General features: G+C 38.0%; 1 protein-coding gene across 3 annotated transcripts; it reads left to right on the top strand.

Moving 5' to 3' along the window:
- The first annotated feature begins 3,839 nt into the window (after window positions 1-3,839).
- LOC113699317 (floral homeotic protein APETALA 2) lies at window positions 3,840-7,922 on the top strand. Of its 3 annotated transcripts, none has more exons than XM_027219602.2 (10): window positions 3,840-5,080; window positions 5,232-5,257; window positions 5,405-5,435; window positions 5,597-5,684; window positions 5,915-6,060; window positions 6,257-6,301; window positions 6,444-6,535; window positions 6,669-6,850; window positions 6,968-7,174; window positions 7,283-7,922. In XM_027219602.2, exons 1-10 carry the CDS (start codon window positions 4,512-4,514, stop codon window positions 7,487-7,489), a joined length of 1,593 nt encoding a protein of 530 aa, XP_027075403.1. In that variant the 5' UTR covers window positions 3,840-4,511; the 3' UTR covers window positions 7,490-7,922. The 3 variants fall into 3 exon arrangements, with proteins under 3 accessions (XP_027075403.1, XP_027075404.1, XP_071913342.1); XM_027219603.2 differs by having other exon boundaries at window positions 4,372-5,080; window positions 6,971-7,174; window positions 7,283-7,767; XM_072057241.1 differs by having other exon boundaries at window positions 4,372-5,080; window positions 6,950-7,174; window positions 7,283-7,767.
- Window positions 7,923-14,025: the final 6,103 nt, after the last annotated feature.

Genomic DNA, 14,025 nt, shown 5'->3' with positions numbered 1-14,025 from the left:
AAAACAACCCAAAAAACAACTAATCCAAACGGACTTGTTTTTCAGATTCAAAATGCTACAGTGGTGTTTTTGAAAAACAAACCCAAAAACAGCTAATCCAAACGGAGCCAATAATATCGCTCCATATGTATATGAAATTGTACACAATAATTTATTTTCTGGTTAGTAAGGGAGGCAATCTTTCCTCTACATAGATATATACAAAATTCATGTAAGCCCTGTAATAGTATGAAAACAAAAATAGTTTATAAAAGATTTTCATATAAACAACTAGTCCCCTACGTTTAATTGGTTATTAAATGTCCAAATAGTAACTAAATTTACTTATTTGATTCTTTTGTTGTAGCCATGAAAAATCTAATAGTTTGTTGATAAAAAGTGGATTAACTCATATTTTTACAACTTTTCTAATATTAATTGGCTATTAATGGCTTTCATTGTGAAGTGATATAAGGGTTTCTCCGATAGGTAGTCAGTGAACATTTATTATTACAACTAAATCATACAATATAGTATGTAAATGTGTAGACTCGCAATTATTACTTCGCGTTCCTTCATGTAATTTTATAATTTAACTTTGTTATTCCAAAAATTAATACATAAACTCCATCTCAACGAGTGCCTGCCGAACATTTATTGGACCCATTATACTTTATATGCAATTGACTAACGAAGCTCAAGTGAAAGACAACATCTATAAGAGGTAAAATTGCTAAACTTGCAATGTTTTTTTTAGTAAAACAAAATACCAAGGAGCATTAAAAGCGGAAGACAACTTCCATTCATGAAGATTATCTTTTTCTTCCGTATGGATATAGTAAACATTAACTTGTAGTAACTAAAATTTTCAATTTTATAAGTATTTGTTGATAATTCAACTATTTTTTATTGTGTTTTGATATTACACCATAACTAATTAAGTATTAACTTAACTTGGTTTTTTCTACAAAACACAAAAAGACCTAGTTGAATAATTGGATTAAAGATATAACCCTAAACCAATGATACTTAACTTTTTATTAGCCAACTATTTTTGTAAACATAATTTTCTTTTTGTTTTCCAACATTTTTTTTACCATATTCACTTCTAGACATAGACGTTACTTGTATAAATTTTTTGTCTAAAATTAAGAATTTCTAGTATTTTATATTAACATTTGACACATTAACAACTGGCACGTTACTCTTTCTGGGCCACAAAAGGCATACTTACGTAGCCATTATGCTGTTTTAACTACAAATTCAAATAATGGTTAAAAAAATATAGGAAGCTATTAAACTATTCTCATCATTAAATAATGGTTTATAAATGAATGAACTCATGGTCAATTTTTTTCATTTTACCCATTAAAGTTTCTTCAACGTGGTTAAGTGACTTTTTATGTCCATACTTAATGTTTTAAGAAAACAAAAACAAAAGAAAGAGCAACCTCGTGGTATTAATTATTGTATTTGTTATTTATTTTCATTATTTCTCAAGCATTGCCATGAGGGAAGTATTAGGTTGGATGGTAAGATAAGAAAAATTGTAAATAAGAGGTCCACTTGGATTCAAAATTTCTCACTTAAAAAAAAAAAAGAAGCATTGCTCTAGGATAAATGGTAGGTTTTTTTCCTTTTTATTTTGTAAATCATTATTTATATACATAAAAGTCCCTAAGCTTAATAGAATCAAAAATATTAATCTGCAAATATTGATATAATGACATAATTTAAGAAATTTTAAAATTGAGTGAGTTATTTGATATATTTAATAATTATGTTGTCAAATCCTTTAAGATTAAAAAAGTTTAATGGCTTTCTAGACAGCTAGGCGAAATGAAATTTAAGAAGATTAGCGTACACATTTACATACTCTTCTACCTAAAAACGAAAAGGTTTATGTTCACGATATAAACGACCAAAATAATGCCCAAGTTAATATTATACCCTTGAAGAACTCTTCAAAATATAGCATGAAAAACTATCCAACTTTGTAAAAATCGTATATGCAACAAACTAAGGTTGTGTTTGGATTGCATATTCCGTCATTTTTCATGAAAAATTACTGTAGCGATTTGATATATGTGAGGAAAAATGTGATAGGAAAATGTGATCACGAAAAACGATAATATTTTCCGACAGAAACAAGCAATCCAAACAAGGCCTAACACTAACGTCAACAGCGAAGTAATATGTTCAAAGAGAGAGAGACATCAAGAATTACAACGGAGTGCAGAGGTAGCAGTAGTATAGTAGTATTAATAAAAGCAGAAAAAGGGGCGAGAAAGGGACAAAGGGTGCGCATGAGGATGCGTGCGTAAATTTGGGACAAAGGGAGAAGACCAAGTTGAATAATCCTAAACCAATAATACTTAACTTTAGCTTAGCCAACCATGATATTATTGTATTGTAAGCCTAATTTTCTCTTGTTTTCCAACAAATTTTTGTTTTTTGTTTTTTTTACCATAATCACCTAAAATTACGACGGGATGGTACTAAAAATCTGTCAGGGTTGTCCACGCGCTGTGAAAGTGAGAGTGGTGCAAAGGCGGAGTTATACAAATACGAGGTACATGTTCAGAAGGGCATTGGTCGCTGGGAGAACAAAAGAGGCAAATGGTGGCCCTCTTCCCGTACTCTTGGATTGGACTTTTCTGGAAAGTTTTTCCTTTTATTGCTATTATTCCCATTTCCTTTTCTGAGACCAAACCCTCCTGCCCCTCTGCCGTGGCCCTGACTCATAATAATTCCTCACAACATTATCCCCAAAATGCCCTCCTGTCTTGTTCCTATTCACTCGTAGTCCTTTTTAACTTTTGTCCAAATGGTAAAAGCAAGGTGAAATAAAAGGTGAATGTGAGCCGGGTAGTACCAGACTAGTACATTTGTTGCAGTAAATTTTCTGTCTTCAATTTATTACTATCCTTTTCTTCCCCCTTCCAGCCATAATATGTCTCTCTCTCTCTCTCCCTCTCCCTCTCGTGTGCTTCGACGTGTTGAATAGTTAGTACTTAGTAGTGTGTGTGTGTGTGAGAGAGAGAGAGATTAACGGTGACGTGAGAGTGAATGAACGAAAGGGAAACGATAATTAGAGTTACTAATAAAGGCAGTTGAGTAAAGAAGTCATCCTTGTGGGCTTGGAGCTGTCCATTTCCATTGGTGGGAAAGTAGAGAGGGAGTGGGAGAGAAAGAGAGAGAATGCTTTTCGATTTGGTTAACGTCGGAAAGTTGCGTAAGAAAGAGATGTTCTTTGTTTTACCATTTCCCTCTTTGAACAAATCGTCAATCAGAAAAGAGAGAAAAAGGAAAATGTATGGAGAGGGCAGGACCAACACCAAAGCTGAGAAGAGAGAGAGAGAGAGAGAGAGAGAAGTAGATAGATTTTGAGATCAGTAAAGTAGCAGTACGAGCATAGCAACAGTATGGTTGTAGTAATAGTTGTAGTACATTTTTAAGGAAAAGAAAAAAAAGAGAGAGAAGCTAAATGGAGAAGCTAGCCAGGGCAGGCATAAATAAATATGGAAACAGAAGAGTTAGAAACTGTCAAACCATTTATGAATGATTGAAACACACATCATACAACAACACACATGGAGATATATATAGAATCGAAGAAGGGTTTTTTTTTTTTTTTTTTTTTTTTTTGTGTGTGGGGCTGGGGATGGGAGGGGCTAGAGGGAGGTTTCCTTGACATTTATGAAGTCTTTGAAACTAAAGAATGCCACTTGGAATGAAAATGAATGAGTAGAGAGAGTTTTAGAATGAGAAAACAACCAGCACTTGCAAAAACTGGTATTTACTATAGGCTGAGATGAGATAGATAGATACATATAGATGGATGGATGGATGGAGAAATTAATAAGGAGTGGTGGCTGCTTTCGGCCTAGTCTTCTCAAACTGCCCTCGTCTATGCTGTATTGGGCAGCTAGATGGGGATACGCGAGATCTAGTGAAATATAGTGCAAACTAACATATTAACAATAACAACAATAACAGCATCTCCCCTCTTAAAATCTTTTTATCTCTTCTCCCTTCCCTATATACCAAGTACTAGTACTAGTGCCTTTTTCCTTCCTCAACAACAACAACAACAACAACAGCCAGCAGCGGCAGCAACAACAACAACAGCCACAACAAAAAATCTCTCCTCCACTCTCTCGTACCCCGCCCCACCCCCCCACCCCAGCCTTTTAAGTCGTAGGTTTCAATGTTCTTTATTTCTGGGCAAGTCAGCCAGCAACTTGCAAAGCTCACACTTGCCCTTTTTTTTTTTTATTATTCTATTCCTCCACCACCACCACCCTTAGAAGGCCTCCTCAACAAATATATATCCTAGTACACAAAGAATCATATACAACAACAAGAAAGACAAAGAGAGAAGAAGGGCCGAATAAAGCCAGCTGCACAATACTGTTGCTTGCTGCCCTCCCGAAATTTCGGCTCCTTCTGATAATCTTGGTACCTAGCTTCAAAGCTGATCATTCCATACTCCTTCGGGGTTATTTTGGAGCCGAACCCAGCACGGAGAAATGTGGGATCTAAATGATTCACCGGATCAAAGATGGGATGATGAATCAGAAGGCTGTTCCTCGCCGGTTGACGGCGAAGATGATAAGGGAAAGCGGGTCGGATCGGTCTCAAATTCGAGCTCGTCTGCTGTAGTAATCGAGGATGGTTACTCGGATGAAGAAGTTGGAGAATTACGAGGAGGTAGCAGAAAGAGAGGTACTTCCACCAGTAGAATCTTTGGGTTCGCTGTGTCGGCTCATAACGACGACAACTGCTCGTCGGAGAGCGACCAGCCACCGGTGACGCGTCAGTTCTTTCCGGTGGATGAGTCGGATATGGGAGTTGGCACCTCATCCGGCGGCTGCAACGAAGGTGCGAGTAGTGGTTCTGGAGTGCCTGATTTGCCCAGGGCTCCCTGGGTTGGAGTAAAATTCTGCCAGTCGGAGCCACTTGGCGGCGGCGTCTTGGGGAAGTCCACGGAGGTTTCTCAGCCTCTGAAAAAGAGCCGCCGGGGACCGAGGTCTAGAAGTTCCCAATATCGTGGGGTTACCTTTTACCGGAGGACTGGCCGGTGGGAATCCCACATATGGTAAGCTCATTTTTTCTGCATAGATCAGTTCTTTTGATTAATTTTTTTCCCTCCCTCTTTTTAAACCTTCATTTTTCTTTCCTTTTCTTCAACCTCCTCTCACTCATCAATCGTCGTCTTTCTTACCTTATTCTCGCATTTCATGATCCAGGGATTGCGGAAAGCAAGTTTATCTTGGTAAGTGGGTGCTACCAAAATATTGTTGCTTTGCTCAGTTGTTACTATTACTGCTACCAGCTTAGTTTTGTGTTCAATTTCCTTTTATGCTTCCGTTTACTTGACATTTAATGGTCAAATGGGGTTTTTCTTGAATATGGGATATAGGTGGATTTGACACGGCACATGCCGCAGCACGGTGAGTCACTGAAACTTTCACTGCTACTTCTACCGTTCTTCTAGTAGTATTTATCATAGCTCAGTCAAGGAATTACGCTTCTGGGGATTAATTACTTCCAAACAGTACAATCTTGAAATATTTTCCAAGCGACCTCAAATTTGGAAATGTGTGTTTTACAGTGCGTATGATAGGGCAGCCATTAAGTTTCGAGGAGTTGAGGCAGACATCAACTTTAGTCTAGCGGATTATGAAGATGACTTGAAACAGGTAGGTCATCCATCTCTTCTCTTCTAAAGAGAGAGAGAGCCAGAGACTAAAAGAAAGGAATGGAGAGACATGTTGTTGAACTTTTACCCAGTTCATGATGACCTCATCTTCTAGCTTTGGTGCTTCCTTATCTTAAATTGTTGCTCCATGCGTCCTCTACACAACGGGGAAAAAAGGAAAGTGGTATATATATGTATGCAAGTAATATGATTCAATTGGTGTTGCAACAGATGAGCAATCTAACCAAAGAAGAATTTGTTCATGTACTTCGGAGACAAAGCACTGGTTTCCCTCGAGGAAGTTCCAAATATAGAGGTGTGACTTTGCACAAATGCGGTAGATGGGAAGCTAGGATGGGCCAGTTTTTAGGCAAAAAGTAAATACTACCATCCCTACTTGTACTGCTGCTGCTGCTGCCATTCCTCATTTTCAGTCTTTCGGTTTCATTTTAGTTTATTACCTAGAAAATACTTGTAGTGCTAAATATAAACATATTATGATCTCATGGTGACATAATTGTGATTTAATATTCATGGTCTTTTTGTTGGTATCTAATTAATTGAACGATACAGGTATGTTTATTTGGGGCTGTTCGATACTGAAATTGAAGCTGCCAGGTATGTTGTTTTTAGTTTTCGGTTAGATTTTGTTGCCTTATAAAGGATCAAGCATTCGAAGCAACAAGTTGCATATTGAATGTTAATTGTACTGAAGATGGCCAAAAGTTTTTAAAAAAATTTCCCGGTTCCATGCTGCTAGGGCTTACGATAAAGCTGCCATAAAGTGTAACGGGAAGGATGCTGTTACCAACTTTGATCCCAGCATTTATGAAGATGAACTCAACTCTAGTGGTAAATCAGCAACGCGACAAATTCTGCTAAAAATTTTCGCATTTATGTCAAAAGTGGACTGCAGCTAGTGTTTCCCTTTTATACAACATATGTTGGCATCAAAATAATTCAAGAAATGTTTAAATCGTCCCAGAATCTGGCGGTGGTGCCGCAGACCACAATCTCGATTTGAGCTTGGGCAATTCGGCTTCAAAGTTAAGCAGCAGCCATCGAGGGATGGCTCCGAATGTTGATCCTTCTAAGGACCAACATTCTGCCTCGATGCATTTCCAAGTTGATTGGCGACGACACCATGACCATGGGTTCAGGTCCAAGGTAATTATTTAACGGATGCTGTAATTATATATATATGTTTTTTACCAAAGCCCAGTTCTGAATCTGCCTTGTGAATATCTATCTATCTTATGGCTCAAGTTCTTTATTGATCTCCAGCAGGAGAATAATCCCAATGATGTCGAATCCTCGAGACGGGATGGGTACAGTGAGGCAGAAGCGGCGCAACTCCTCAGTCAAACACACCTGCATTCTCCCGGCTCGATGAAGCCTAAGGAAATCCAAAAATATGGGCAATTCAGGAGAGGCGGTGAATCCCACATCTTCCAAATGTTGCCACCGCAGTTCAATTCATCAAATTATCATGTATGTCATGGAAACTACGGCACCCCCTTTAATTTTACTCTTTCTTCTAAAGCCTACTTGCATTTTACTTAATCAAACTGCCACTGGTGTGAATGAATGTTGTTGCAGTTTCAGTTTCCAAGCAGCAGCAATGGAGGCCTAATTGGAGCTAGCGGAGACCTTTCTCTTTCCACCAGCGATCCACACTGGCAATACAACCCTCCTCATTTTTACGGCACTGCTGCAGCATCATCAGGATTCCCACAGCAGATAGTAAGACCTCAAGATTGGACTCAGAAAAATGGGTTTCACCACCATCTCATGAGACCCTCGTGACCCCCCTTTCCTTTTATTATTTCCCCCCCCCCCCTACCATAATATCATATTTTGATTTTCTGCTGATCTGCCCTCCCTCAAAGCTCCTAATGTTTTGCAAGCTTGTAAAGAGATCAAAATGCTTTGAGAGGTTCTTTAATCTCTACCAAGGCCAACCCCCGCTCCCCTTCTCCCGGGGGGAACTGTCCAGACACGCATATAGTACATTTGCCGGTACCTAGCCTGGGGGTTCTGATTGGAACCACGAAAGAAAGTAGAAAGGGATATTTGAGATTTTCTACTGTGGCTAAATGTTGTATTAGTACACTAGTCTAGTCATGACTAACAAACTCCGATGTTGTAGCTTAGATTCTAACATCAAATGTGTCGCAAGAAAACATGTCTTTGTTACCCTCCTCATTATGTATGTAGAAAATCAAAATGGTTGTCGAGACTCTCTCTTCTCAGGTCAAGTCCTGTGGTTGCGCTACTAATACATGCTGAATTAATCTTCTTTGTTATAGTTTCCACGTTCGAGTGATTTTTGCCTGCGTCGTCGACTGATCCGGAGCGATTCTTGTTCTTCTACTATTTAATTAGTCTCTCTCGAGCATGCAAGAAAAGCCTTTTCTTGTGTTCTCTAGCAAACTCTCCTACTGATCTTTTTGATCCAACGAGGGTGTGGAAGGGCATGGGGGTGTTTCTTTTTGGGTTAATTTTGCTACCATATTTAACGTGCAGCAGAGACAGAGAACGTAGGTTTTTTTCTTTGGTTTTCTTCTTGGGGGAGGTGAAAAGAGATCGAGGTAGAAAATGGGATTTTTACGGGAAATAACACCGTACAGTGATGAATTGTCACAATCGTCGGTGTCCTTTGAATCAGTTCTCCTCTCATGACTAAAAGCAGTAGGACAGACAGACATGGCTATTATGACGAGAGGGACTTGACCAAACCGAAAACTGTTTCCAAAAGCTTTCTCAACCAAGGGCGTTTGGGGAGAGAACAAAAACAGTGGAGGCCGATGGCTGACTTGTTTCTTTTTCTTTTTCTTTTTTTTTCTTGACAACATATATTAATTATTATTGTTTTCTCTGAACACTTACTTGAACATTATTATTATTATTATGATGATACTATACTACCACATTGTACTTGCGGGGGAAGGTAAAGGGGGGGGGGGTGAATGTGAATTTAATATTAGGGGTGAGATTTCATCATCTGGGGCGTCAGCATCGATTATAATAGTACCGCGGGCACACCCTTCCGTTTTTGTTTATTCTGCCTTTTGCATTCCCAATATTTTATTCCTACTTCTGTTGCAGCATTATATGTTGATGTGGGCGCTAGTGCTAACATTTATGAGACACGGGTATTACAATAGTACTGCTACGACAACCATTAGCAGTATTAGACCTTTCCAACACCAATCATTCAATTAAACTATGGTTTTAATTTTATGATACGCAATCCGGTTTTGAAATTTTTGAAGTTTGCGAAGATTAAGACAGATGATTTGTGGAGCGCAGCGGAAGAGTCAAAAGAATCATACCTTTTGTTTGTTTGTTTGTTTTTTTTTTTTTTGGTTTGAACTTTTTTATTTATATATATATAAAAAAAACCAATAAGGTTGTATCTGCTTTTGTCCATTGCTTTTTGACCGCACAAAACTAGGGATGGCAATGGAGGCGGGGGCACCCGCCCCGCGGGGGGCTCTCGGGGTGGGGGTTGGGGCGGGGGCGGGGGGGGGGGGAATTTTTTCCCCCCGCTTAGAAACGGGACGGGGGACGGGGGAGTATACCCCCGCCCCATCCTCCGCCCCGCCACCCACAAAAAATATATATATAATATATAAGTTAATTAGTTATAAACTTATGATAATGATATTATTAGTTAGATGTATTATGTAATGTATAGTAGTTTATGTAATATAATTGATATTATCAATTATATGAATAATTATACATGTCTACTAATAAATTTATTAATTAGTTATACTAAATTTACTAATACATTTATACTAAATTTCTAATTACACTTAATAGAATAACACTTTTTTCTCAAAAAAAAAAAGTACAAACACAATAATGAATTAGTGATTGCATTTGTACTAAAAGTGAAAACTTGACTATTTTAGTTATATTTATTTCATCATATTGGATTGTATTCAATAACTTCTGTTTGATTGTTTTTATGAGTTTCAATTGTAAAATTACAATGAATAATAATTTGGTGATGTGTTGATATTTTAGTACTTGATTATTTATTAAAATTTAATTATAATAAAATTTTATTAACCCCGCGGGGACACCCGCGGGGGAAGCGTAGGGCTGTCAACGGGCCAGGTCCGGGCCGGAATTCATTATTCCGGACCCGGACCCGAATTACTATGCCGGACCCGGACCCGACCCGTTCTCCTAGGCCTGTCAACGGGTCGGGTCTAGACCCGGATCCGGACCGGATCCGTGAAAGTATTGTGGGTATGGGTAGGGATTTAATTCCGTTTTTCGGATCCGGATCCAGATCCGTTTTGTCAAACAAAAAAACGGGTCGGATACGGAATATAGTATTCCGACCCGTATTAGACCCGGATCCGGATATAAATGAATTAATAATTTTAAAAATATATATTTATCAATATAATTTGATTAGAATGATGTATTTTAATAAAGTTAATTTGATTTCTTTTCTTATTTGGTTTTTTCTTTGCATTAGTTAAAAATTAGTTTACAAATATATTTTTTTTCATTTTTATTAGAATTTATAAATTTTGCTAAATTTGTTCGGGTAGACCCGGATCCGGATCCGGGACCCGCCGGACCCGCCGGATCCGGATCCGGAACATAGAATAAAAGACCCGTCGGGTAAACGGGTCGGGTCCGGGTCCGGCATAGTAATTCGGGTCCGGGTCCGGAATAATGAATTCCGGCCCGGACCCGGCCCGTTGACAGCCCTACGTTCTCCGCCCTGTGCTTTAAAATCTCCCTCCACTCTCGCCTCATTCTCCGCTTTTTCTACCCCTGCGCCGCTCTATAACCCCTTGGAGTGCCCTAAGGTTGTGTAATTATATTTTTTTGTTTTGACATTATTGTTTTATATATATATATATAACATCCACAACAACATTATTATAAATCACTTTTTTAGATTCTTAACTAACTAAATATCTAATGTGAAATCAAGGATAAAAATCACTTTTAATTCATTTCTCTATTTTTAATAACAAATCTAAACTCATAATCATCATATTTGTCTAACCAACTTACAACATGTAAAAAAAAAAATTGAAGTAAACTAAAAATAAAAAATAATCATATTTATTATACAAATTATAAAAATTGACTCCTCCCACAGGCACCCCATCGGCGTTGCCATTCATATCAAAGGAGTCAATGTATTACAATTAGAAGAAATAACACATTATCATTAATTTACACTATCCTTTTGTTTTGGTAATTTTTCTAACAATATTAATGATTTAAAATAGACAAATCAAGAACGATGTATTGTGAAGGTGTCAAAAGGAGCTGAGGGACCGCAACCAAAACAAAAGGGTTTTTATCAGTTTACCCCCTTAAACTACATCCCAACTATCTGTTTAGTCCCTAACGTTAATTTTTAGTCACTTAAGTCCTTGGACTAACGGTCAAATGAAAAGGCATTTTATAATTCACGTAAAAAGACATGTTTAGATCCAACTTAATTATAAATGGACAAATATACCCATAAATTGCCCTGCTGATATGTGAGAATTGCTTCAATTTGGAAAAACTCGCATGTTCTTATAATTTGGAAAATTATGAAAAGAAAGGGACCACTAGGGAAATTTTTTTAGTAACATATCACTTGAGAAAAAATAGACCTTATAATGGAATAACTATAAAATTTTCCTTCTAAGATTGTCTTTGCTTGATGACGTGCAAACAGGTTATGAAATCCTACACTTCGATATCATCATATTTGCAATGTCTTGACAAGGTATTGCGCAAAATAAAAAATTTTGTAAACAATTTAAGAAAATAGAGGAGAGAAAAGCTTTCTAATCCTTGTTTTATACTTAAAGCACAAGGAGAGGGTATTTTTTATCATAAAATTTTTCACCAAACTTTAGTTAGTTAGCAGGGCAATTTATGGATATATTTGTCCATTTATAATTAAGTTGGATCTAAACATATCTTTTTACGTGAATTATAATATGGGATTTATATCAGTTTACCCCCTTAAACTATATCTCAACTATCAGTTTAGTCCCTAACATTAACTTTTAGTCACTTAAATCATTGGACTAACAGTCAAACAGTTAGTTCAAGGACTTAAGTGACTAAAAATTAACGTTAGGGACTAAACTGATAGTTGAGGTATAGTTTAAGGGGATAAACTGAAAAAAATCCAAAACAAAATTGTACACTGTCATCAAATCAATTTACACAGCCCTTTATCACGTGATATTTAGGGTAGAAAGTGTTCAAAATTGAAATTTAGAATGCAAAGTGAAAAGCGGTACAAGTTCTAAGGTGCAAAATGGAACTAGTCCTAAAAGAAACAGTTGGATGCCGCATCCTCTTCAAATATTTTGCACAAGCAGCTTGTTTATGGACCGTCATATTTTCATGACCCGTGCCATGATCCCTGTCTGTATTTGTTGGCCGATAACTGAAATTAAATCCCAGCAAGCTCGGGGTTAAAAACATAAAAGGCTCATTCACCGTATCCAACTTGCATTAATCCCTTCTTCCTCTTCCTCCATCTCCTTTTGAAACAAACAATCAAGAGAAAGAAGAAGCAAAGCTTTATCATCCCGGGCGGTCCAAAATCTGTGTATTCCCCAAGTACATACCGCGCGCCTTAAAACTCAAGTAGTCCAAGAAACTCAAAACCGTGGCTCGTGTCTGGTAGGTAACACAACAATGCTGCTATTACTATAGGCCAACGTATGAAGACAGCAGACTCACACTGCAGAGAGTTTTCGAGGCTGTATGCAATGGGGTCGATCAGGCTCAGGACCAGCTTCCTTCCTTAGATTCTTAACGAAACATCCCGCGATTAATTTCCATGGTCATGGTTTTGTTTAATTCGCAATTGCATCATTGTATGGGTCACAAGTCACATGTGGAGGCCCGGTTTGTAGGTGGTGGAAAACAATAAAGAAAGACAGATGTATGAAAGCGAAGGAATCAATCAAATAAGGCAAGGTGGCACGCGTTGTCTAGATTGCTTTGCGCACATTTAAGATGGCTGTTTCCCGATTTAGAAGTTCTTTTTCAACGGTTCAAAACTGATTCCAGTGTAACAATGCCACGGGCAGCTGAATATAGTCTCATCTTCAATTTTTGTTTTCTTTTGATAAATAACCAACCATTTCAATGGAATCATGGGAGCAGAGCATATGCACGAGTGTAAGACAAGTCCCTATTCTATTCACCGAAGGTGGTCCTTTGTATGTTTTCATCCCTTTGTACGTTCTCAGTTGCGCTATCCGAAGAAACAGTTTCGAAGAATTAAAGAATGGAAGGGAGCTGTGGGAGATAGGCATGCGTAGATTTAATCATAATTAACATCCCTAATTTAGAGCATCTTCCCATCTTCTTCTGGCAGGATTGAAAGTTAGAAAGGGTTGATTTTGTGGGTGAAAATATTTTGGAACGTGACATTTGTATGAAAAGAATTATATATTTGTCCTCCTAGGACACGTCTCAGTTTTAAGTTTGGTAGAGGACCATTAACCGGAGGAATAAAATGTTACTATTTTGCACTCTCAAAAAAAGAAAACGATTCGCTTAGTACAGATACTTGGCCCGAAACGCATTCAAAAGTGTATGCAACGCCGCGAACATGTTGCATGCTTTTTTGTGGTAACCTGTGATTGGGTCTATTCTCATGTTTACTGCGCCGGCCGTCCCCAATTCCCCACTCAACTCGCCACACCGGCTACTACGGCCAATTTGTCATGTCTCCCAGCTCCGGACGTCACAGAGAATTTAAAAGCTACCAGTTGCCACTTTCTGCTGGTCCCTAGGCTTTTCTTTTCCATCCACAGCACTCCACCCGTCCATCCGCCCCAAGCTCACAGCTAGATGAAGGAACAAAGCATAGGCCTCCACTACCCGTGCCAACTGCCTATTTGTTCCGTGTTTTCATTTTTTCAAAACTTGGATATCGACACATATATATATACGAGTCCCTTGTATTTAGTGGAGACACACAGGGGGAGGATTGACTTAGGTAGTGTGCGCACGATTTGTTGGGAGTAAATTTGCTAGTGTGCTGCAGGATTATTACGTCTTAGGAATGAGTTAAAAAGGCTGTTGAGACTTTTGTAAGAATGCACGGCTTAGAAAATTTGTCAGGTCTCCTCCTAGGATTAAGAAAGCAAATTTCGAAAGAAATAGCCACACACAATTGCAATATTATATATAGATATATGCATGTACGATGTGACAGACACACAGTAAGCTTTCGAAATGTTTTGCTTTCCTCCATTTGTCTCTCCTGCAAATTACCACTCTTTTTAACATAGCAAAAGAAAGTTGGAATATACAGCATGCATGTGCAGGAATAG

This window comes from Coffea arabica, chromosome 7c (genome assembly GCF_036785885.1).
Source record: "Coffea arabica cultivar ET-39 chromosome 7c, Coffea Arabica ET-39 HiFi, whole genome shotgun sequence".
Lineage (NCBI taxonomy): Eukaryota > Viridiplantae > Streptophyta > Magnoliopsida > Gentianales > Rubiaceae > Coffea > Coffea arabica.
The sequence above is the reverse complement of the archived record's forward strand: the minus strand, read 5'-3'. Positions and strand labels throughout refer to the sequence as shown.